This window comes from Scyliorhinus torazame, chromosome 18, assembly GCF_047496885.1.
Source record: "Scyliorhinus torazame isolate Kashiwa2021f chromosome 18, sScyTor2.1, whole genome shotgun sequence".
Classification (NCBI taxonomy): Eukaryota; Metazoa; Chordata; class Chondrichthyes; order Carcharhiniformes; family Scyliorhinidae; genus Scyliorhinus; species Scyliorhinus torazame.
Window position 1 is genome coordinate 133,786,071 of NC_092724.1, and position 25,636 is coordinate 133,811,706.

Genomic DNA, 25,636 nt, shown 5'->3' on the forward strand with positions numbered 1-25,636 from the left:
CCCTCCCCCCCCCCCCCCCCCCCCCCCCAAGTCCTGGGCCGCTGCTGCTGCCTTCTTTGTTTTCCCCCATCTATCTTTCCGCAAGATATTCGACGAACGGTTGCCACCGCCTAGTAAACCCTTGAGCCGACCCCCTTAGGACGAACTTAATCCGCTCTAACTTTAGGAACCCCGCCATATCATTTATCCAGGTCTCTACCCCCGGGGGCTTGGCTTCTTTCCACATTAGCAATATTCTGCGCCGGGCTACTAGGGACGCAAAGGCCAAAACATCGGCCTCTTTCGCCTCCTGCACTCCCGGCTCTTGTGCAACCCCAAATATAGCCAACCCCCAGCTTGGTTCGACCCGGACACCTACTACTTTCGAAAGCACCTTTGTCACCCCCATCCAAAACCCCTGTAGTGCCGGGCATGACCAAAACATATGGGTATGATTCGCTGGGCTTCTCGAGCACCTCGCACACCTATCCTCCACCCCAAAAAATTTACTGAGCCGTGTTCCAGTCATATGTGCCCTGTGTAATACCTTAAACTGAATCAGGCTTAGCCTGGCGCACGAGGACGACGAGTTTACCCTGTTTAGGGCATCTGCCCACATCCCCTCCTCGATCTCCTCCCCTAGCTCTTCTTCCCATTTCCCTTTTAGTTCGTCCATCATAGTCTCCCCTTCGTCTCTCATTTCCCTATATATATCCGACACCTTACCGTCCCCCACCCATTTCTTTGAGATGACTCTGTCCTGCACCTCTTGTGTCGGGAGCTGCGGGAATTCCCTCACCTGTTGCCTCGCAAAAGCCCTCAATTGCATGTACCTGAATGCATTCCCTTGGGGCAACCCATATTTCTCGGTCAGCGCTCCCAGACTCGCGAACTTCCCATCCACAAATAGATCTTTCAATTGCGTTATACCTGCTCTTTGCCACATTCCATATCCCCCATCCATTCCCCCCGGGGCAAACCTATGGTTGTTTCTTATCGGGGACCCCCCCAGTGCTCCGGTCTTTCCCCTATGTCGTCTCCACTGTCCCCAAATCTTCAGTGTAGCTACCACCACCGGACTCGTGGTATAGTTCCTTGGTGAGAACGGCAATGGGGCTGTCACCATAGCCTGCAGGCTGGTCCCCCTACAGGACGCCCTCTCTAATCTCTTCCATGCCGCTCCTTCCTCCTCTCCCATCCACTTACTCACCATTGAAATATTAGCGGCCCAATAATACTCACTTAGGCTCGGTAGTGCCAGCCCCCCCCTATCCCTACTACGCTGTAAGAATCCCTTCCTCACTCTCGGAGTCTTCCCGGCCCAAACAAAACCCATGATACTCTTTTCTATCCTTTTGAAGAAAGCCTTCGTGATCACCACCGGGAGGCACTGAAACACAAAGAGGAATCTCGGGAGGACCACCATCTTAACCGCCTGCACCCTCCCTGCCATTGACAATGCTACCATATCCCATCTCTTGAAATCTTCCTCCATCTGTTCCACCAACCGCGTCAAATTTAGCCTGTGCAATGTGCCCCAATTCTTAGCTATCTGGATCCCCAGGTAACGAAAGTCTCTTGTTACCTTCCTCAACGGTAGGTCTTCTATTTCTCTACTCTGCTCCCCTGGATGCACCACAAACAGCTCACTCTTCCCCATGTTCAATTTATACCCTGAAAAATCCCCAAACTCCCCAAGTATCCGCATTATTTCTGGCATCCCCTCAGCTGGATCCGCCACATATAGTAGCAGATCATCCGCATATAAAGATACCCGGTGTTCTTCTCCTCCCCTAAGTATTCCCCTCCATCTCTTGGAACCTCTCAGCGCTATCGCCAGGGGCTCAATCGCCAGTGCAAACAGTAATGGGGACAGAGGACATCCCTGCCTTGTCCCTCTATGCAGCCGAAAATATGCCGATCCCCGTCCATTCGTGACCACACTCGCCACTGGGGCCCTATACAACAGCTGCACCCATCTAACATACCCCTCTCCGAACCCAAATCTCCTCAACACCTCCCACAGATAATCCCATTCCACTCTATCAAATGCTTTCTCGGCATCCATCGCCACTACTATCTCCGTTTCACCCTCTGGTGGGGCCATCATCATTACCCCTAACAACCTCCGTATGTTCGTGTTCAGCTGTCTCCCCTTCACAAACCCAGTTTGGTCCTCATGAACCACCCCCGGGATACATTCCTCTATTCTCATTGCCATTACCTTGGCCAGGACCTTGGCATCCACATTGAGGAGGGAAATTGGTCTGTAGGGACCCGCATTGTAGCGGATCCTTTTCCTTCTTTAAAAGAAGCGATATCGTTGCTTCTGACATAGTCGGGGGCAGTTGTCCCCTTTCCTTTGCCTCGTTAAAGGTCCTCGTCAGTAGCGGGGCGAGCAAGTCCAAATATTTTCTGTAAAATTCAACTGGGAATCCGTCCGGTCCCGGGGCCTTTCCCGTCTGCATGTTCCTAATTCCTTTCACCACTTCTACCGTGATCTGTGCTCCCAATCCCATCCTTTCCTGCTCTTCCACCTTGGGAATTTCCAGCTGATCCAAAAAATCCATCATTCTCTCCCTCCCATCCGGGGGTTGAGCTTCATACAATTTTTTATAAAATGTCTTAGAACACTTCATTCACTCTCTCCGCTCCCCGCTCCGTCTCTCCATCTTCGTCTCTCACCCCCCCTATTTCCCTCGCTGCTCCCCTTTTCCTCAATTGGTGTGCCAGCAATCTGCTCGCCTTCTCTCCATATTCATACTGTACACCCTGCGCCTTCCTCCATTGTGCCTCTGCAGTGCCTGTGGTCAGCAAGTCAAATTCCACATGCAGCCTTTGCCTTTCCCTATACAGTCCCTCCTCCGGTGCTTCCGCATATTGTCTGTCCACCCTCAAAAGTTCTTGCAGCAACCGCTCCCGTTCCTTACTCTCCTGCTTCCCTTTGTGTCCTTATTGATATCAGCTCCCCCCCTAACCACCGCCTTCAACGCCTCCCAGACCACTCCCACCTGAACCTCCCCATTGTCATTGAGTTCCAAGTACTTTTCAATGCATCCCCTCACCCTTAGGCACACCCCCTCATCCGCCATTAGTCCCATGTCCATTCTCCAGGGTGGACGCCCTCTTGTTTCCTCCCCTATCTCCAAGTCTACCCAGTGTGGGGCATGATCCGAAATGGCTATAGCCGTATATTCCGTTCCCCTCACCCTCGGGATCAATGCCCTACCCAACACAAAAAAGTCTATGTGTGAATAGACTTTATGGACATAGGTGAAAAACGAGAACTCCTTACTCCTAGGTCTACTGAATCTCCACGGGTCCACCCCTCCCATCTGCTCCATAAAATCCTTAAGCACCTTGGCTGCTGCCGGCCTCCTACCAGTCTGGACTTCGACCTATCCAGCCTTGGTTCCAACACCGTGTTGAAGTCTCCCCCCATTATCAGCTTTCCGGTCTCTAGGTCTGGGATGCGTCCTAGCATTCGCCTCATAAAATTGGCATCGTCCCAATTCGGGGCATACACGTTTACCAAAACCACCATCTCTCCCTGTAATTTGCCACTCACCATCACGTATCTGCCCCCGTTATCCGCCACTATAGTCTTTGCCTCGAACATTACCCGCTTCCCCACTAATATAGCCACCTCCCTGTTTTTCGCATCCAGCCCCGAATGGAACACCTGCCCTACCCATCCTTTGCGCAACCTAACCTGGTCTATCAGTTTCAGGTGCGTTTCCTGTAACATAACCACATCTGCTTTAAGTTTCTTAAGGTGTGCGAGTACTCGTGCCCTCTTTATCGGCCCGTTAAGCCCCCTCACGTTCCACGTGATCAGCCGAGTTGGGGGGCTTCCCACCCCCCCCCCTTGCTGGTTAGCCATCATCTTTTTCCAGCTTCTCACCCAGTTCCCACGCAGCTGTATTTCTCCCAGACGGTGCCCCCCCGCCCATCCTTTCCCGTACCCACTCCCCCCTTTCCCCAGCAGCAGCAACCCAGTAATTCCCCCCCCCCCCCCCCCCGCCAGACCCCCCGCTAGCGTAATTACTCCCCCCCATGTTGCTCCCAGAAGTCAGCAAACTCTGGCTGACCTCGGCTTCCCCCCGTGATCGCGGCTCGCCCCGTGCGGCGCCCCCTCCTTCCTGCTTCTCTGTTCCCGCCATAATTATCATAGCGCGGGAACCAAGCCCGCGCCTCTCCCTCGGCCCCGCCTCCCATGGCCAACGCCCCATCTCCTCTCCCTCCCCACCTCCCCCATCACCACCTGTGGGAGAAAGAAAAGTTACCATACCGCAGGATTAAATCATACAACCCCTCTTCGCCCCCCCCCCCCCCCCCCCCCCCCCCCCACTCGTCCCACCACTTTGTCCAAACGTTCATTTTCGTAGTCCAATCATTCCAATTTTTCTTCTACAATAAAAGTCCACGCTTCATCCGCCGTCTCAAAGTAGTGGTGCCTCCCTTGATATGTGACCCACAGCCTTGCCGGTTGCAGCATTCCAAATTTTATCTTCTTTTTGTGAAGTACCGCTTTGGCCCGATTAAAGCTCGCCCTCCTTCTCGCCACCTCCGCACTCCAATCTTGATAGACGCGGATCACCGCGTTCTCCCATTTACTACACCGAGTTTTCTTCGCCCATCTAAGGACCATTTCTCTATCCTTAAAACGGAGAAATCTCACCACTATGGCTCTGGGAGCTTCTCCTGCTCTCGATCCTCGCACCATAACTCGGTATGCTCCCTCCACCTCCAACGGACCCGTCGGGGCCTCCGCTCCCATTAACGAGTGCAGCATCGTGCTCACATATGCCCCGACGTCCGCCCCCTCCACACCTTCAGGAAGGCCAAGAATCCTCAAGTTGTTCCTCCTTGCGTTGTTTTCCAGTGCTTCTAACCTCTCCACAGATCGTTTCTGGTGTGCCTCCTGTATCTCCGACTTCACCACCAGGCCCTGTATATCGTTCTCATTCTCTGCTGCTTTCGCCTTCACGACCCGAAGCTCCTGCTCCTGGGTCTTTTGTTCCTCTTTCAGCCCTTCAATCGCCTGTAATATCGGGGCAAACAACTCTTTCTTCATTTCCTTTTTTATCTCCTCCACGCAGCGTTTCAAAAACTCTTGTTGTTCAGGGCCCCATATGAAACTGCCACCTTCCGACGCCATCTTGGTTTCTGCTTACCTTCCTTGCCGTTGTTCCAAAGGATCCGCTGCAATCCGGCCACTTTCCTCTCCTTTTTCCATCCGTGTCCAGGGGGAACACCCTTCTGGTTTACCGCACGGTGTTTTTAGCCGTTAAAATTGCCGTTGGGGCTCCTATCAAGAGCCCAAAAGTCCGTTCCACCGGGAGCTGCCGAAACGTGCGACTTAGCTGGTCATCGCCGCACCCGGAAGTCAATTTGGTGCTTTTTTGAAAAAGGTGGTTAAAGGTATCCTTGTCGAATTAGTTCATTCGATAAAAGATGTCACATTTATATTTGAATTACCAGTAATCTTTTTCCCCCACATTTCAAAATGACGAACACCTGTGGTTCTCATTTTATACTCTGTGTATATCAACCCCAGTTTTGGAAAGGATTTTCTGAAGCTTCAATGGTCGACTTATACACCAAGATCTATGGTGTTCACTGAATCATGAGATTTATTCTCAGGCTGTTGGGAGGCGAGATGAAGCATAGAGGTCATTGTCACTTTTGGTGCTAGTCCTCAGTGGGACAGCGTTGGATTGGCTGTCTGTTATACACTTTTGATTTTCACTTCCATTGATGGGCCTCTTCTCTTTTCAACATGAGTCCAGCATTTCGTTGCTTGAGATTTTAGCCTCGACCTGGTGGAGGCTTGAAGCTGTCTTCGAGCTGTTTCAGCATCTTTAAGATTCCCTGCTACCTGTCCTTGTATGGCAGCTGCTTCCTCTTCAGACACCTTTTGGAATTCTTTCTTTCAGTATTGATGGCCTCTTTTTTGCAGTGGGAAGCCCACCATGTGTCTCAAGTGACTCCTGATCCAGGGAAATAGATTAGGGTTGGTACAGATTCAGAGGGTTGTGTACCGGTCTGGCAACAATAGAAATCCACCCCGAAGAGAATCCAAAAATGTATCATATCGCTTACTCCAATTCTTTTCTAAAACATCAAAAGTTCAGTATTATCTATCTACAACAGTGTTCAGACTTTTAATATACAAGTTTGATGTAATCTAATATCAATTTGCAGATTTATTTCATTTCTTTTACACTTTTCAATTTATATGGTGTCCCTTTGGTTTATCGGTTTTGAAAATGAGGAAACAACATTTCTTCCAATTTTTTCAAATATACAATTGTATTTGTGAACAATTGGACCTTTAATCGTAAATTATATTGTTCAAAAAGTTTTCTATAGCATTTTTCCACTTAGAAATATTGTCTCTAATTTGCCATCAACTGGGAAAGGGAAGAAAGCACAAGGGTTGTTTTGACTGTCAACTCAACATGGAGAAAGAAATATGCCATTTTCCTTCTTCAGCTCCCACGAGAGGATATCCGGTGGATTCCCATTGGCAGTTGATGTGACTGTGCCGGTTTGGGGGTCGGTTTAGCTCAGTTGGCTGGAGAGCTGATTTATGACGCAGAGCGAGGCCAACAGCGCAGGTTCAATTCCCATACTGACTAAGGTTATTCATGAAGGCCCCACCTTCTCAACTTTGCCCCTCGCCTGAGATGTGGTGATCGTCAGGTAAAATCATCATCAGTCAACTCTCCCCCTCAAAGGGGAAAGCAGCCCGTGGTCTTCTGGGACTATGGTGACTTTACTTACTGATGTGACTGTGCCAAAATCAAGTAGAGATATCCATGGAAGTTTCTTATTAAATGCCCAATCTTTTTTTTAAATATATAAGGAATTCTAAGGCAGTTTGATACATTTTCTAGGACTGATGTTCAGGTCACTTAAAAAAAAAAAAGTACTGCTTCTAGAGTTTAACAATAAGGGGCCTCCCTAAGACCGAGATTAGGAGAATTTTCCTCCGAGACTCATTTGTCTGTGGAATTCTCTTCCCCAGAGACAAGTGCTGAGTTAGATTCTTGGTTGACAAGGGAGCCAAGGGTTAGAAAATGTAGAGAGGAAAGTAGATTTAAGGTCACTATCTGATCAGACTTGATCTTATCAAATGGCAAAACAGGACGAGCGACAGAACGGCCTGCTCCTAATTTATATAGTTGTAAGTTGATTATTTTAATGTCTTTACAAGTTTAATAAATTGACAGAGTAATGTGCTGACTAACAAACCTTTATGATTGCAAGTTGTCTGAAAATTATTTTTCATTGAGCTACTGTACAAAGTTCCCTATATATCTTAGTTAAACCCTTTTTCTTCTTTAATGTTTTTCTGCAGTCAGCACTCTGCAGTTTTAAGATGCTGAAACATGCTTGAATGATGACGTGATTTTCTTTAACGCTAAGGTATATTTATGGAGCCTTAATCACCAAGCAATGGTTATACATAATCCTCCTTCACTTTCACTCGGTCACCTAAAATTTTATATAGCTCATTCCTCTGAGGAACAGTATGGTAAATGTTTATGGGGCTGTAGAATAATCATAGTGACATTTTCTTTTGGGGGCGGTTGTATGTAGGTTGAAAACTAAAGTGTGACATTGTTAGGTAGTAAATTACAGTAGAAATGCAATGCTCAGTTCTCTGGTATATGATTTAATAGAGTTGAGAAAGCGGTTATTTTTTGAGACCAGAATTGATCACTCTGTTCACCATTTTTTAACCAACAAAATAAAGCTTAGATCTTCCTTTTGATATGTCTTCTGGCATTACTTTAACAAAGCCAATCTTGGGCACCAGGTTGTATCCCAGGCTCAAACTAATTTAAATAGATTTGGCAATCTCCCAATAGTCTTCCCACTTGTATTTGGGAGCTCAGGCGCCCTTGTGTGTCTTGACCCTTAACCAACGAGGTGAAGGCTAAGACATCTGCCCCCACGCAAACCTGTAGCTAGAGCTGGTCTGACACCCCGAATATAGCTTCTAGAGGACTGGGCTTCACATCCACATGTAAGACCCCTGAAATTGTCCTGAATACCAACCCCAAATTATTTTCTAGTTCCAGACAGGACCAAAACGTGAATATTATTCGCAGTGCCCCCTCCCCATTGTTCACAGGCATCGTCCACTCACACGACCCCCCCCCCCCCCCCCCCCCCCCCCCCCCCCCCCACGATCAGCCAGGTCTTTCTTGATTTAGTGATCCTATATGCTACCTTCTGCTGTATCAGCCCCAACCTCGCACTAGAAGTCGAGGCATTCACCCTCCGCAGCACCTCACACCTCAGTCCCTCTTCCAGCGCCATCCCCAGCTCCTCTTCCCATTTCGCTTTAATCCCCTCCATGGACACCCCATCCTCCTCCAGGACCCTTCCGTAATTGGCGAGATGACTCCTTTCTCCAATCCCCCGCTGACAACCCCTCCTTCAAAACCGAGGAGGTCGGCGCTACCAGGAAGGTCGGGAATACGTTCCTTGCGAAATCCCGCACCTGCATGTATCTAAACCCCTCCCTCTGTGTCAACCCATATTTCTCTCCCAACTCTTCTATACTCTCGATTCGTCCCCCAAGGAACAAATCCTTCATTCCATTGATACTCCCAACCCTCAAACCTTGCATCCATCATTCCTCGCTCGAACCCATGACTCCCTGACCCCCCCCCCCCGATCCAAATCAGGCCACCACCAACACCTCCCCCCTTACTAATGCCTCCCAGACCACCAATTGCAATACCTCCTCCGTACAATTAAACATCACATACTCCTTGATCACCTTTCTGATCTTCTCATAGAAGTTCCGGTCCACTAATAACCCCACATCCATTTTCCACCCCGGCCTCTGAGCTACCCCCTTTTCCAAAACCACATCCATCCAATGCAGGGCATGATCCAAAATCACGATTGCTGAGTACTCTGATCTCCGAATCCCAGCCACGAGGAAGTCGATTCTTGAGTACACCTTGTGTACCGGGAAGAAAAATGAAAAGTACCGTACTTCTGGGTGTAGAACCTCCTTGGATGTACTCCTCCTAGCTCCCCCCTAAGCCCAGCTAGTGCATTTGCTCCCCCTCCCAGATTGGGACAGCGAGCACAGCTGGGACCTGTCCACCTTCGGTTCCAAGGGTGGGCTTGGAGAAGCCGGTAAGGGTGCAAGAGGTGAAGGAGGCAATTGGGAGGATGCAGACAGGGAAGGTGACTGGGCCCGACGGGTTCCCAGCCAAATTTTATAAGCAATTTAAAGACTAGTTGGCTCCACTGATGGTGTTCCAATCTCCCCCTACTATCAGCTCTTGGGTATCCAGATCCAGGATAGCACCCATCACCCTCTTTGCAAACCCTGCATTGTCCCAGTTGGTGCCATTCGCGCTCACTAATGCCACCAACCTCCCCTCCAGCACACCTGTCACTACTATGTACCTGCCCCCCTGGTCCGCCACCACCTTCTCCACCTGAAACTGCACCCTCTTACCTGTCAATACCGCCACACCCTGAGCCCTACTATCAAACCCCAAATGGAATACCTGACTCACCCAGCCCTTCCTCAGCCTTACCTGATCTCTCACCCTCCGATGTGTCTCCTGCAGCATCACTACATCAGCCTTTAAGCTCTTCAAATGAGTGAAAACATTTGATCTTTTCACCGGTCCCCCTAACACCCTCACGTTCCACGTTACTATTCTGACTGGGGGTCTCTCACCCCCCCCCTTCCTATCCGCAATCATCACTTGGAGTATAGTGTTCAATTCTGGTCGCCACACTACCAGAGGGATGTAGAGGCTTTAGAGAGGGTGCAGAAGAGATTTACCAGAATGTTGCCTGGTATGGAGGGCATTAGCTATGAGGAGCGGTTGAATAAACTCGGTTTGTTCTCACTGGAACGAAGGAGGTTGAGGGGCGACCTGATAGAGGTGTACAAAATTATGAGGGGCATAGACGGAGTGGATAGTCAGAGGCTTTTCCCCGGGATAGAAGGGTCAATTACTAGGGGGCATAGGTTTACCCCCCCCCCCCCCCCCCCCCCCCCCCCCCACCACCACCAACCACACTCCTGTTCACTAGCCAAACTCTGCTTGCTAGTACAGGAGTCCCTGCCCTCCGCCCCTCCCCCCCCCCCCCTCCCAATCTCCTCTTCCATAGCCCAATCCCAGGGGGGAAAAAAAAACCCCACCTAGGCCAGTGTACAGATCCCCCAAGCCCAAAGTACTCCAAGACCGCTACATTCCCACCACCAAATACAGAAATGTAAAACACAATAAAAGGAAAACAAAGACAAAGCCCAGAGCCCTTCCCCTCAGCCCAGATCTCATTTCCAGTCCCATCTCTCATTTCAGTCACAATCCTTCGGCCTGCACGATCCTTCAAGTTGTATGTCGCCCTCACCTTTGCGGGATAAAGGGCCTGGGAGGCCTGGCCATAGCGCCATTTAGCACTGGTCCACACAAACTGGGCCAGACATAATGGTACCTGAGGGGGGTCTCCCAGGTCATCGGAGGCCGCCAGGTGGCTGGGCCCTGGGCAGGGCGGTACCTTGGCATGCCTGCTTGCACCGTGGCACTGCCAGTTGAGCACCTTGGCACTGCCACTCTGGCACTGCCAGGGTACCTGGGTTGCACTGCCAGGCTGGCAGGGCACTTCCAGCGTGCCAGGCAGCCCAACTGGATTGGGCCCAGGGTGCCCTGTCCTTGTATGGGAGGGGCTCGAGGACCCCTAGCAGATATGTTAATGTTGGGGGGAGGGAGGGAGGGGGGGGGGAGGTCTGAGTGAGGGGTCTAGAGGTTGGGTGGCATAAAAAAAACTTTGCGGGATAAACTACTCCAAACCGCACACCTTTGTTGTAGAGTGCTGCCTTCACCAATCCAAATGCTGCTCGCCTTCTCGCCAATTCCACCATCAAATCCTAGTATATTCGTATACCAGAACCCTCCTGCTCCGCCAAATTTAGGACCGTTTCCTTGATATGATGCTTGTGGAAGCAAAGTATAACTGCTCTTGGCGGCTCATTCGCTTTCGGCCTGAGCGACCAATGTGCCCTGTCCAGCTTGTATTGGGAGGGTTCTATCCCCTTCCCCCATCAACTCCACCAGCATCTTTGCGAAGCACTCGGTCGGTTTCGGGCCCTCCACCCACTCCAGCAGACCCACGATCCGAAGATTTTGCCTCCTTGACCTGTTCTCCAGGTCCTCCACCTTAGCTTTGAATCCTTTATTCATCTCCGCCACCCTCTGCAACTTCTCATCCATCAAAGTGATCTGATCACTGTGCCACAACATAGCCTCCTCCATCCATTTCAACTTCTCTCCTTGCTGGGGTGACACAGTGGTTAGCACTGCTGCCTCACGGCTCCGGGGGATCTGGATTCGATCCCAGCTCTGGATCACTGTCTGTGTGAATTTTGCACATTCTCCCCATGTCTGCGTGAGTCTCATCCACACAACCCAAAGATGTGCAGGGTAGGTGAATTGACCACGCTAAATTGCCCCTCAATTGGAAAAAAAATTAATTGGGTACTCTAAATTTTTCTTTTTTCAATTATCTCCTTGCTCTCTTATCTCAGCCGCATTCTTCGACGCAGTCGTCTTTACCAGGGCCATCTCCTCCTCCACTCGCGTTTTCATCACAGCCATCATTTCCCTTCACATCACCTCCATATGCTTGGCGAACAGCCTTTCAACTTCTTCGGGCATCATCTCGATCAGAGATTCCACCGTGAGGGGAGTGGCGCCACATTGTGCTCCTTCCCCCGCCATCTTTTTTCCCGCCTGAGACATCGACTCACTCAATGACAGATCTTCATTCGTCCCCTCCTTTCCGCCATTCTTCTTCTTGCCCTTTGACATCACACCCCTATCTAATATCTTCCTACACCGACTTATTCAATAATTGCCCTTGGGATCGGGCATTAAAGTTCAAAAAACCAAAACCTCGAGCAGGAGCTTCTCAAAGTGTGACCTCCACCTACATGTCATAACCAGAAGTCCCTTTCCAACCTATTCTAGCTATTAAAATGGTAGTGATAATGAAGATTCTTCGGCCTTTAGGTGTCTTTGTTTATATTTTGAATTTTTTGTTAAAGTACTGGGATTACTCAAATAAAATAATTGCTTTATTTCCAAGTGTGCCTAATTCTACTTTATGGAAATTGCAGTATTCTTGCCTTTTATGTTGAACATGATATTTCAGACTATGTTGGTGAATAGGATACCCACTGTAATGGAAAAATGCTGTGCTTCTGCACAAAAAAATATTTTCCTCAAGCATTCAGTTTGAAGAGCCCTTGGATTAACGTGGATTTTTTAATCTTGAATTGTTGTTCACCAACATGTACCTGAAGTATTTTTTTTTTTTTAATTATTTTTATTAAAGGTTTTCATAAAATATCAATAACAAAATGAGAAAGAAAAAAGAACCCAACAGGGTTAAGTACAAAACACAATCTAAAAAAGCAATCCCCCAAACCCCCCCCCGTACCTAAATAATAAATTAACATTAACACCCCGACTAAAGACAACAGGTGTATACACCTCCTCAGACACTCCAGTGTAAATAACATAAACAAAAATAAAGTAAACCCCTCACCCCCCCCCCCCCCCCCGAGCTGCTGCTGCCATTGACCAATGTCTATCGTTCTGCCAGAAAGTCTAAGAACGGTTGCCACCCGCCTAAAGAACCCTTGTACTGACCCTCTCAAGGCGAATTTCACCCTCTCCAATTTAGTGACCCCTGCCATATCGCTGATCCAGGATTCCACGCTTGGGGGGCCTCGTATCTTTCCACTGAAGGAGAATCCTACCAGGGACGCAAAGGCCAGAATTCCGGCCTCTTTCGCCTCCTGCACTCGGCTCTTCTGCCACCCCACATATTGCGAGCCCCCAGCCCGGTTTGACCCTGGATCCTACCACCCTCGACACCGTCCTCGCTACGCCCTTCCAAAATTCCTCCAGCGCTGGGCATGCCGAGAACATATGGGTGTGATTTGCTGGGCTCCCTGAGCACCTAACACACCTGTTCCCCCCCCCCCCCCCCCCCCCCCCCCCCTCCTCCTCCCCCCCCCCCCCCCCTCCTCCTCCCCAAAGAACCGACTCATCCTTGCCCTGGTAATGTGTGCCCTGTGCAGCACCTTAAACTGTATGAGGCTGAGCCTCGCGCATGAAGAGGAAGAGTTCACCGTCCCCAGGGCATCTGCCCACGTCCCCTCTTATGTACCTGAAGTATTTGATGATGCAGTGGTTTCAATGGTTTGGATTCTTGCACATTGCAAAGAATTGTAAATGCTATCACATAATTTTAAAACTGATATATTCCTGCTGCTCTCCCCACACAGTATATTTATATTTGTCAATATTTTGAATATATTTCTTACAACAGGTTTCTGAGTATAATTAAAGGAGGTTGCTGAGTTAGAAATGTGCTGCTGTTCTAAATCAGAGTATTGATATAACCATCAATATTTTCACCAACAAACATTAATTTCACTTCTTACAACAGTACTGGGACGATGGACAATTTTGTCTATTGTTTCACAACCACATGGAAATTGCCCTAATTTCACATGGACATTTATGAGGACAGAGGATAGTTTGGAGCATAACAGTTAGGACCGAATTTGAGCCTGGACCATAGAGGTGCCCAGCCCGTGCATGTCACTACCCAGTCTGCCCAGCCTAATGTTTATTGCCTGTCCTTATTAATAACACACACATTTCTGGCTAATTAGACCAGCTTGGTGTTAGCCTTGGCTCAATGGTAGTACTCTCATCTTTAGAGTCGGTAAATTGTTGATGCAAGCCCTGCTGGACATTCGGTGTAATTAATCTCAAAAGGATTGGGGAAACCTATGTCGATAAGTTTTGGAAATCTTGAGCCAAGGATAATCGGGACATTTTGATAAAAAGCCAAAATTGTCATTAACAGGGCGGTACTGGCCTGAAAGTGATCAATAGTCTAACTGTCCCATTTCTGCTAATACTTGGGTCACTGCCCTCTTTAAAGCAGCATATCCATGGATGGCTGAAGCCTGCTGTTTCAGGTGGTAAGCCCATTTTACAATGTAAATTTAGGTTCTCTATTTAAAAAAAACACATAGACAAAGCTGCCATGCCCTGGAATTGGAACAGTTTAACCAGCAGAGACTGTGGATGACCACCCCAAAAGCAGCACTTATTCCTCACAGTTCCAGAAACATATTGTAGACTGCTGTCACCCCAACATTGCCTGTCTTCCATGGCCAGCCTGCAAGACCTAATCAAAGGCTGGCACATCATCTGAGCCACCAGATATTACACTTGTTTATGCTTGGCAAGCTGCATTGGGCCATTTGTTCAGCTCGCTGCTGACATGGAGATGTGGCTTAGGCTTGGCCTGCTAGCCATTAGGAACGGGCGAGTGGTTGATGTACTCCGCTAATCCAAAAGCTAGCATCTATCCCAATGTTTCTAAGCAAACTACTTAAGATGATCAGAATTTGCATATCTTGTTGTGAGCATGTTGTTACAGAAGAATTGCAGAACCTGAGAACTGGTTCCATTGAAAACTCTCATCCTAATTGCTGTCTTTCTTTGAGACTTCAATTGGGCATGTGTGCCATTTTGCATTTAAACAACAATCAACAGCAATTTGCATTTCTATATTATGCTTAGCATAGAAAGCCACTTCACCATGCTTCGTAGAGGCATAATCAAGAAATGGTTGCCAAGCATTCTGCTGACGTTAAAGACGGTAATTTTCAGCTTGCGTAAAATTGACTATGGGTCAAGTGCCTATGTGAAACTGCTGATTGTCAAGCATTTTTTATAATGGATTTCTAATCTTGAATAACAGCGGCTCTAAACTCAGTCAGTTAGTTAAAGAAAATACCCTATAGGTTATACACAGCACTCCTGCATTATTGTGCATTTCTGAAAATGAACATGGTAATTGAGCAATGATTGTAGGAGCCCTGATTTGCTGGAAGAACTTTAGTTAAAGGAGTAAGTTTCACAAGTTTATAAAATAGTATCCATATATTAATGTGTTTTTGTTTAAATCATAATGTTGTGTAGTCTTGAAATTTATTTTTTTCCAGAATGTTCCTTTTAAAGCTTACAAGGAAATTAGAGATAGAATTAGATTCAATTTGCTTTTGAATTCAAAAAGGGAAGTAGAGAGAAAATAAGGATCTATAGGCCAGTGAGCCTAACATCGGTAGCAGGGAAGTTGCTCGAGTGCATTATCAAGGATTTCATAGCACAGCATTTGGAAAGCAGTTGTATAATGAGACGTCAGCGTGGATTTGCGAAAAGGAAATCATGCTTGACAAATCTACTGGAATTCTTGTATGTAACTAGTAGAGTTGACCAGGGAGAACCGGTTGATATGGTTTATTTAGACTTTCAGAAGGCTTTCGGCAAAGTCTCACATAGCATATCACTATGTAAAGTTAATAATAATCACTTATTGTCACAAGTAGGCTTCAATGAAGTTACTGTGAAACGCCCTTAGTCGTCACTTTCCGGTGCCTGTTCGGGGAGGCTGGAACGGGAAGTGAACCCGCTCTGCTGGTCTTGTTCTGCATTTCAAGCCAGCTGTCTTAGCCCACTGTGCTAAACCAACCCCTATGAAACACTTGGATGGCGGGTAGTGTCTTGAGATGGTTAGAAAGCTGGTTAACCGACTGGAAGCAAAGAGTTGGAATAAATGGGGCTTTTTCCGATTGGCAGGCAATGAGTAGTGGGGTGCTGCAGGGATCTGTACCAGGACACCAACAGTTTGCATATAATCAATGATTTCGAGAACTAAATGTATCCTCTCCAAATTTGCAGATGATACAAAGTTGGGTGGGAGGGTGAGCTGTGAGGAAGATTATTTTTTAAATGGGTATAAATTGAGAGAGGCGAATACTAAGTGAGACCTTGTTGTCCTCGTGCATCTGTCGCTGAAAGTAAGTGCGGTGGTACAACAGCCAGTAAAGAAGGCAAATGGTATGTTGGAGAGGATTTGAGTATAGGTTAACAGATGTTCTATTTTCTGCATTTTAGTGTTTTATTTTCATCTGACAGGCATTTGCGTATGGTAGCGATTCGAAGCTTGCCATGTTGAGGTTTTGGCGCACATAAATGCAGCCTACATTCTTAACACATCTTGTTGATATTGTTGTGAGGTACGCTACAATTCCAGAAATGTTATTACAGATAGGTAAATCTGTGACAGAACAGTGGGACACATTCAAGTAGGAAATAGGAATAATACAGGGCCAACATAACCCAATAAAGGAAAAGAGTGGGGCCAACAAATCTAGTGAATCCTCGATATCGAGGGACATACAGTGTTGGATGAAGAGAAAAAGGGAGGCTTTTTGGCAGATATCGAAGGCACAAAACATCAGGAGTCCAAGAGGCATATTGAATGTGCAAGAGGGAACTTAAAAAGGAAATTAGGAGAACAAAAAGGGGCTATGAAAGGACACTGGCCGGTAAAATAAAGGAAAATCCGAAGTTGTTACACAAGTACATTAAGGGTAAAAGGATTACTAGGGAAAGAGAAGGACCCATTAAGGACCACCGATGTAATTTTGTGTGTGGAGCTGGAAGTTGTAGGTAGAGTTCTAAATGAGCATTTTGTGTCAATAGTGAACATTGTGGGTATAGAAATCAGGGAGAAAGACTGTGATAAAATTAAAGAAATTAGCATGGACAGAGAAGAAGTCTTGAGTGGTCTGGCAAGCTTAAATGTATATAGATCTCCAGAGCCGGATGAAATTTATCCCAGGCTGTTGAGTGAGGCAAGGGAGGAAAAAGCAGGGGCGCTGGCAATTTTCAATTCCTCTCTGTCTGCAGCAGAGGTGCTGGAGGATAACCAATGTGGTACTATTATTCAAGAAGGGAGGAGGGGATAAACTAGGAAACTGCAGGCCAGTCAGTGTAACCTCAGTGGTGGGGAAACTTTTGGAAGCAATTCTGAGAGACAGACTTCATCTGCGTTTGGAGAGGCAGGATTAATCAAGAACAGTCAGCGTGATTTTGTTAAGGGGAGGTCATGTCTGACCAACTTGATTGAATTTTTCGAAGAGGTGACCAGGTGTGTAGATGGGGGGGGCAATGTTTTTGACGTAGTCTACTTGGACGTCAGCAATGCTTTTGATAAGTTCCCACATGGGAGACTGATAGCGAAGGTACGAGTCCATGGCATCCAACAAAATTTGGCATGTTAGATCCAGAATTGGCTTAGTGGCAATAAACGAGGGTGATGGTCAAGGGGTGTTTTTTGACTGGAAGCCGGTGTCCAGTGAGGTACGGCAGGGATGAGTGTTGGGGCCCTTGCTGTTTGTAGTTTAAGCAAATGATTGAGACTTGAATTTGAGATGAGGTTGATCAGGAAGTTCGCGGATAAGAAAGTTGGTGCGCTGGTAAATATTGAGGAGGGTAGCCTTAGATTACAGGAGCATGTAGATGGGCTGGTCAGGTGGGCTGATCAGTGGCAAATGGAATTCAATCCGGATAAGTGCGAGGTAAGGGAATTCATGATGAAAGGCAGTAGCCTCGGAAGTACAGAGGATCAGGTGGATCTTGGTGTGCATGTACATGGTCCCTTAAGATAGCAGAGAAGGTAGATAAAGTTGTTTAGAAGGCAAATGTTATACTTGCCTTTATTAGCTGAGGCATAGAGATTAAGAGCAGGGAGGTTATGTTGGAACTGTATAAAACATTGGTTAGGCCACAGCTAGAGTATTGTGTGCAGTTCTGGAATTCACATCATAGGGATGATAGCACTGGAAAAGGTGCAGGGGAGATTTAATTGAATAGACTAGGGTTATTTTCTCTGGGGCAGAGGGGATTGAGGGGGGACATGATTGAGATGCATAGATAGAGTAGACCGGAAGAAACCTTTCCCCTTGGTGGAGGGATCAATGACCAGGGGGCATGGATTTAAGGTAAGGCACAGGAGGTTTGGAGGAGATGTGAGGAAAAATCTTTTCACCGAGAGGGTGACGGGAGTATGAACTCGCTAGCTGAAAGGGTGGTGGTGGCCTAACATTAAGAATTATTTAGATTTGCACTTGCGATGCCAAGGCATACAAGGTTATGGGTCTAGTGCTGGAAAATGGGATTAGAATAGCTAGGTTCATGTTTTTGACCAGAGCAGACGCAATTGGCCTTTTCTGTGCTGTAGACCTCTATGACTCTACACAATATGATTAGTAGATTATTATTTCATAACCATCAAATAATATTGAATTATGCCATGTATTTTTGACTTGCTAACGCAATATGATCTCTACAATACTTGGGGTTCATATTTTCTGTTACTATTTACATACATATCAAAATGGCACCCATCAAGTTCTTTCCTTTTCCCTCTTGATTAAATTTAAGGATGCAGCACCACAAGCATTCCATTTAAATTGTTTACATTGTAACAAATATTATTCTGGTTCTGTTCGACAGTCCAAAGAATGCTAATTCTGAGAATGGGGAAAAGTATACTCGTGGGAAATCTTGCGGAAAAAGAGCCCTGGAAGAGGAGGAGGGGAATCTTGAATGTCTATCGAAGAACAAACAGAAAAAGAAAGCTCGAAACCCAAACAAAAGCTTTGATACCTCAGTGAAACGTAAGTTTTCTAACTTCGAATTTGGCCTCTTTTGTAACCACCCTTTCACCTTCAAAGTGCTTGAACATGCTGTCTGCCGCATCCCAAATCCATTTCCATCAATCCCCGGGACTCCCATGTTTGAATGCCTCCAGTTATTCTCACCTGCCACAGTACTGAAATGGCTCTTCACAAAATCATGGATGACACCGTGTGACTGTGACAAAGGTAAATTATCCTTCCTTGTTCTACTTGACTTGGCTGCAGCCTTTGACACCATTGGCCAAACCACCCTCGACCCCTTCATTCACATCCAGTTGGGTTTGACTACACTTCCCTGATTCCATTCTTTTCTATCCATTTGTAACTAAAGAAACATCTGTAATGGCTTCTCATATGGTAGCTGCACCATTACCCATAGTGCACTGCAAGGATCTGTTCTTGGCCACCTCTTATTTCTTTTCTATGTGCTGTCGCAATATTGTTCAAAGACACTGCATCAGTTTCCACATGCATACCAACCAGCCCTACCTCTCCAATACCTCTCTGTCTCCAACATATTCAATGACCCGTAACTTCCTGAGTGTCAATCTCCGACGGATTGCCACTCTCGACGGACTCGCCCACGCTGAGATTTCAAAGCCCCTGTGTCGCCCAACATTCCTCCCTCAGGCTGGGAAGAGCGGTGGTACACGGGTGTAGATTAACTGGGGTGCACAGTGCAAAACTGGCAGGACCATCCAAAGTTAGAAATTTAAATCACCTCTGTTGGATGGTTCTCAGCCCAGCGCAATTGTCCAGAGGAAGTTAGCACTTCTGGGCAATTGCCGGGTAAACCCTTGCGTAGGAACTTCCTTGACCTGGAAGGATTTCCCAGCATATCATTGGGGTACTCCATAAATGCAACACTAAGGAATCAGAATGTTATGGCCCATTGTCTCTATATTGTCAGACTGCTTTTCAACATCAGACTCTTGAGCAGATATTTTCTCCCAAGTATTAGTAATAACACAGCTGTAGAGTTCTGGCTGTGCAACAAACTCCATTCCTTGACTTGCAACTGACTGAGCTGAACCAGACTCTTTGCAACCTTGGTGTCATTTTTGACTGACGAGGTGAATTTCTGAGCACATACCCTACTTCCACTTTTGTAACATCATCTGAATCCACCCCTACGTCTGCTCAGCTGTTTGTTGAAATCCTTATCTATGCCATTGTTACCCAGTGAACTTAACTATTTGAACGCACTCCAAGCTGTCTGTAAACTTGAGCTCATCGAAAACTCTGCTGCTTTTGGCCTAAGGACCGTTTGCCCATCACCGCTCTGCTTGCTAATCTACATGGCTCCTGGTTAAACAATGCTTTGATTTTAAAATTGTCATACTTATGGGCAGCATAGTAGCACAGTGGTTAGCACAGTTGCTTCACAGCTCCAGGGTCCCAGGTTTGATTCCCGGCTTGGGTCACTGGCTGTGTGGAGTCTGCACGTTCTCCCTGTGTCTGCGTGGGTTTCCTCCGGGTGCTCCGGTTTCCTCCCACAGTCCAAAGATGTACAGGTTAGGTGGATTGGGATTGGCTTTGTTAAATTGTCCTTCGTGTCCAAAAAAAAAAAGAAGTTTTTTTGGTGGTGGTGGTGGGGGGGGGGGGGCGTTGCTGGGATAGGGTGGATGTGTGGGGATAGGGGGGCGTTGCTGGGATAGGGTGGATGTGTGGGGATAGGGTGGATGTATGAGCTTAGGTAGGGTGCTCTTTCCAAGGGCCGGTGCAGACTCGATAGGCCGAATGGCCTCCTTCTCCACTGTAAATTCTATGATTTTTCAAATCTCTCCATGGCCTCACCCTTCTGTAACTCTGTAATCTCATCCAGCCCTACAATTCAGAGTTACCTGTGCTCCTCCATTTCTGGTCTCTAAGTAATCCCCAATTTTAATTGTTCCACCATAACAGTCATGCCTTAAGCTATGGAATTCACTCACTATCTACCTCTCTTTCCCCCTTTCACCTTGACCTTAAACCATACATCTTTGATTAAGCTTTGGTCATCTATCCTAATCTCTTTATGTGCCTCAGTTTGATAACAATCCTGTGAAGCCCCTTGGGGTGTTTTGCTCCATTAAAGCATCTCTAAATACAAATCGTTGATGTTTATGATGATAAATACTGAGAGTCCAATTGAATTGAAGGACAGGTATTGTAGGTTATCACACCTGCATTGTAACTAAGCACAGTGTACAGTCGAGAGCCAGTGAAAGAATAAGCTCAATTCTGCTTTTCTGCACAGACTCATCTATGCATATGGCTTCTTGGGTTAGTGCTGGTGGACTATAATATTGGCCGGTTGCTGAGCGTTGCGATACTGGGTATTTTATTGGCCAGAGTTAACTCCTTGACTTTAAGTCGATTTCAAATCGGGATTCTCTTAGTTTGTGCTCCCTTGCTAGCAACCTTCACCCAAGTGACAGTGCCCACCATTGACCTCTATACCTGTTACCTGGGTTCAAATTCTGCCACATCCCTCATTAGATATGTGCTGAACCGGGAACTTGTTTTAATTTCGAGGCCCATATTTTGCAATCCTTAATTGGAGTAAAAGGACCATTTTCTATTTTTCTACAATGGACATTTGACACTCCAGTGAGAAACCAGAAGCCAGGAAATCACAAACCCATTTTAAAATTAGCAGTTGGAAAATCAGGAGCTGTGGGGCTTGCTATTTCAAAGAGGCCAGCACTGCTCCTTGCTCAGGTCACTCCATCATCTGATCAGCATTATGGTTATTCTCCATTGCATTTGTAACTAAAGACCTGATTGCATATTACCAAATACAAGACTTCCTGCTACAGCATTTAAATTGTGTCTTAATTGTGAGACATGGGAGAAGTTTGCTAGTGGCAGATTTTTAAAAAATTAACCTGTTATTTTAATTTATGAATTTAGTACTAATGGTTCCAATTTGCAGGAGACGAACAAAAGGGCAAATAAAAAAATGAAATAAACTGAATACAGTAATCACATACTTGAGCAAGATTGCTCAATCCATAGGAGCATTAAAGCAGCATATAATTGAAGGCAGAATGTGTTATATGAGAGTGTTGACTAGGAGGAAATTGGATAAAACCGTAAGGAACCTTTTGCAGGCCTGATGTTGACAGCAACGTATAACATTTACACAGAATCAAACGTTTCAGCACTAGAGGAGGCCATTCAGCCCATCGTACCTGTGCTAGCCCCTGTTCCATAATGTCCTGCTCTTTGAGTACCAAGGAATACACACACATGCCTAAAAGCCCTTCAGGTCTGTGCTGTGCTGTGATTGGAATGAAACCTGGGCCCCTGGCATTGTGAGGCAGCAGTGCTAGCCATCGTGTCACCCTTCTATCTTTTTTTGAAGTCACATTTTTGTGACCGTCATTAGCCTAACCAATACTTTGACAGAAAATTTGGCCTATTGCATTAGAGAAAGCAAGATGAGCTTGAACAAAGATTCATATTTGCAATGAGGTTTTCGATATGCAAATCCATTATTAATTAATTGTTGATTTACATAGCTCAACCTGACCCCTTTGAACTTTGTTAGGAAATGGAGATATTTGGTTATTGCCAACACAGTACTTTGAAGATCGGAAGGAGCAGCAAACACTTGAACCTCGGGCCTACTTATGCATTTGCAATTTAATGTTATTGTTTTTGGATGTTCTGCGAAATTACACATGAACATGATGGAATGGGGGTTTAAAAAAAATTAAATTGAGCATTATTTTTATTTTTCAGCTAAATATGTGAAATGTGAACAGTGTGGAAACCCAAAGGTAAATTGTTTTTGTTTATGTGCTATGCAGATTCACAGCCAGAATTTAACCGCAGAGTAGCCAGTAATCCTAAAATATGTCCAGCCTTGTAAATCCGTTTCATGTGAAGTCGACAAAACAGCAAGTTGGGTCTCCTTCTATGGCACCTGAAAGCTGTTGTGACCCATTGATTGTATGAAAACACCTGCTTCTTCCAAAACTGCAGTAAAAAGTTGCGGATGTGAAAACAATTCTGGCTTTTCTATTGGATCTCTTGAAAGAATGTCTTAGGAACTGTGACAAAATCCAATTTACAAACACTTCCCTGTTTGTTGTGGACTCTGTAAAGTTAACCTTGGAATTCATACGTTTCGCTCTAAATGTCTCCATGGTTGTGCCGTCTATCAGGATTTTTTGCCGCCTTGCTGCAGTCATCGTTAAAAACCAATGGCACGTTAAAATTATGTTTTTGTGAGCTCATGAGTAGCCAACGGCTACTAACTGGCAGGGCAGGATATTCCTAACAATAAACCTTGATATGAAATCAGTAATTTGTTTCATTGGGTAACAGTACTTCAGGTAATTAATTGTTCCCAATGAGTGTGGGTTTATCCCATGAGAAATGGAGTTAGACAGACCAGGAAAACCCAGGTTTCATCTACGATCTGTACCAACTCAGCTGATCGCAGTCATTGTGAGACTTGAGAAGCTACAGCTAACCTCAGAACCCCGGGTTGGGACGGAAAACATTGGTCAGAGTTCTTACCTCCATCCACTCACCAGTGACTACTGCTTGAAAATGTGCCTGTGTGGATGGTGCACAATAACCGGAATGGTGAATAGTTGGAAGTGATGCAAATAAGCAGCTGGCACCTGAGAAACTGTTGACCAGGAGTCGGTGCCATCAGGAAACGGCATGAGAAAAGGGGGCAAGGGTATTATTTTTAAAATGTCATTTACAAAACATTGCATAAACTAAATACTAATATCTCTCAATATCTATGGGTAAATAGAAAACTTAACTTTATATTAAGCTTTAAGTGTTGAGAACCCTGCCAGTTAGTTAACGGGCAGATTCTAATTGTAGATTGACTCTTAATTAGAGCAGGATGTTGATACGGCCCCAGTGATTCTCTGCCACGCTTTTGGCCCTGCTGAGCACCAGTTTTCAATGCTTCTGCTTTCTCCTCCTGCTTGGCACAAACTTACCACCCTCTTCATGTTGAATACATTTTCTCCAACGTCCAGCTTCGTGTTCCACAAACTAGCTGGCAGGGCAGGATATTCCCAACAATAAACCTTGATATGAATTCAGTAATTAATGTTCCATTAAGTATTCTTGAAGTAAATTTGTTAATTGGTGTTATAATGTAAATCTGAACACTTATGGTGGCAAGCTTTTTAATCAACTATTTTGAAACTGGGCAGAAAAACCTCCAATTTATTGAAGGTTGAACATAGAACATTACAGCGCAGTACAGGCCCTTCGGCCCTCGATGTTGCGCCGACCTGTGAAACCACTCTAAAGCCCATAAACACTATTCCCTTATCGTCCATATGTCTATCCAATGACCATTTGAATGCCCTTCGTGTTGGCGAGTCCACTACCGTTGCAGGCAGGGCATTCCACGCCCTTGCTACTCTGAGTAAAGAACCTACCTCTGACATCTGTCTTATATCTATCTCCCCTCAATTTAAAGGTATGCCCCCTCGTGCTAGACATCACCATCCGAGGAAAAAGGTTCTCACTGTCCACCCTATCCAATCCTCTGATCATCTTGTATGCCTCAATTAAGTCACCTCTTAACCTTCTTCTCTCTAACGAAAACAGCCTCAAGTCCCTCAGCCTTTCCTCATAAGATCTTCCCTCCATACCAGGCAACATTCTGGTAAATCTCCTCTGCACCCTTTCCAATGCTTCCACATCCTTCCTATAATGCGGCGACCAGAATTGCACGCAATACTCCAAATGCGGCCGCACCAGAGTTTTGTACAGCTGCAACATGACCTCATGGCTCCGAAACTCAATCCCTCTACCAATAAAAGCTAACACACCGTACGCCTTCTTAACAACCCTCAACCTGGGTGGCAACTTTCAGGGATCTATGTACATGGACACCGCGATTTCTCTGCTCATCCACGCTACCAAGAATCTTACCATTAGCCCAGTACTCTGTCTTCCTGTTATTCCTTCCAAAATGAATCACCTCACACTTTTCTGCATTAAACTCCATTTGCCACCTCTGCAGCTTATCTATATCCCTCTGTAACTTGTAACATCCTTCTGCACTGTCCACAACTCCACCGACTTTAGTGTCATCTGCAAATTTACTCACCCATCCTTCTACGCCCTCCTCCAGGTCATTTATAAAAATGACAAACAGCAGTAGCCCCAAAACAGATCCTTGTGGTACACCACTAGTAACTGGATTCCATCAACCACCACCCTCTGTCTTCTTCCAGCTAGCCAATTTCTGATCCAAACTGTTAAATGACCCTGAATCCCATGCCTCCGTATTTTCTGCAGTAGCCTACCGTGGGGAACCTTATCAAACGCTTTACTGAAATCCATATACATCACATCAACTGCTTTACCCTCATCCGCCTGTTTGGGCACCGTCTCAAAGAACTCTAAGGTTTGTGAGGCACGACCTACCCTTCACAAAACCGTGTTGACTATCTCTAATCAAATTATTCCTTTCCAGATGATTATACATCCTATCTCTTATAAACCTTTCCAAGATTTTGCCCACAACAGAAGTAAGGCTCACTGGTTTATAGTTACCGGGGTTGTCTCTACTCCCCTTCTTGAACAAGGGGAAAACATTTGCTATCCTCCAGTCTTCTGGCACTATTCCTGTAGACAAAGATGACTTAAAGATCAAAGCCAAAGGCTCAGCAATTTCCTCCCTAACTTCCCAGAGAATCCTAGGATAAATCCCATCTGGCCCAGGGGACTTATCTATTTTCACACTTTCCAGAATTGCTAACACCTCCTCCTTATGAACCTCAAGCCCTTCTAGTCTAGTAGCCTGAATCTCAGTATTCTCCTCGACAACATTGTCTTTATCCTGTGTGAAAACTGACGAAAAATATTCATTTAGCACCTCTCCTATCTCCTCGGACTCCAAGCACAACTTCCTGCTACTGTCCTTTACTGGCCCTACTCTTACCCTAGTCATTCGTTTATTCCTGACATATCTATAGAAAGCTTTAGGGTTATCCTTGATCCTACCTGCCAAAGACTTCTCATGTCCCCTCCTGGCTCTTCTTAGCTCTC

General features: G+C 46.2%; 1 protein-coding gene across 3 annotated transcripts in view; it reads left to right on the forward strand.

The window, feature by feature from the left end:
• Positions 1-25,636, forward strand: part of dus1l (dihydrouridine synthase 1-like (S. cerevisiae)) — a 96,833-nt gene that overhangs the window by 58,097 nt on the left and 13,100 nt on the right. For all 3 annotated transcript variants that reach the window (XM_072483412.1, XM_072483411.1, XM_072483410.1), the window contains exons 11-12: positions 18,426-18,589; positions 22,340-22,377. In XM_072483412.1, the coding sequence (XP_072339513.1) occupies positions 18,426-18,589; positions 22,340-22,377 (202 nt within the window). The remainder of the gene's footprint in view (positions 1-18,425; positions 18,590-22,339; positions 22,378-25,636) is intronic.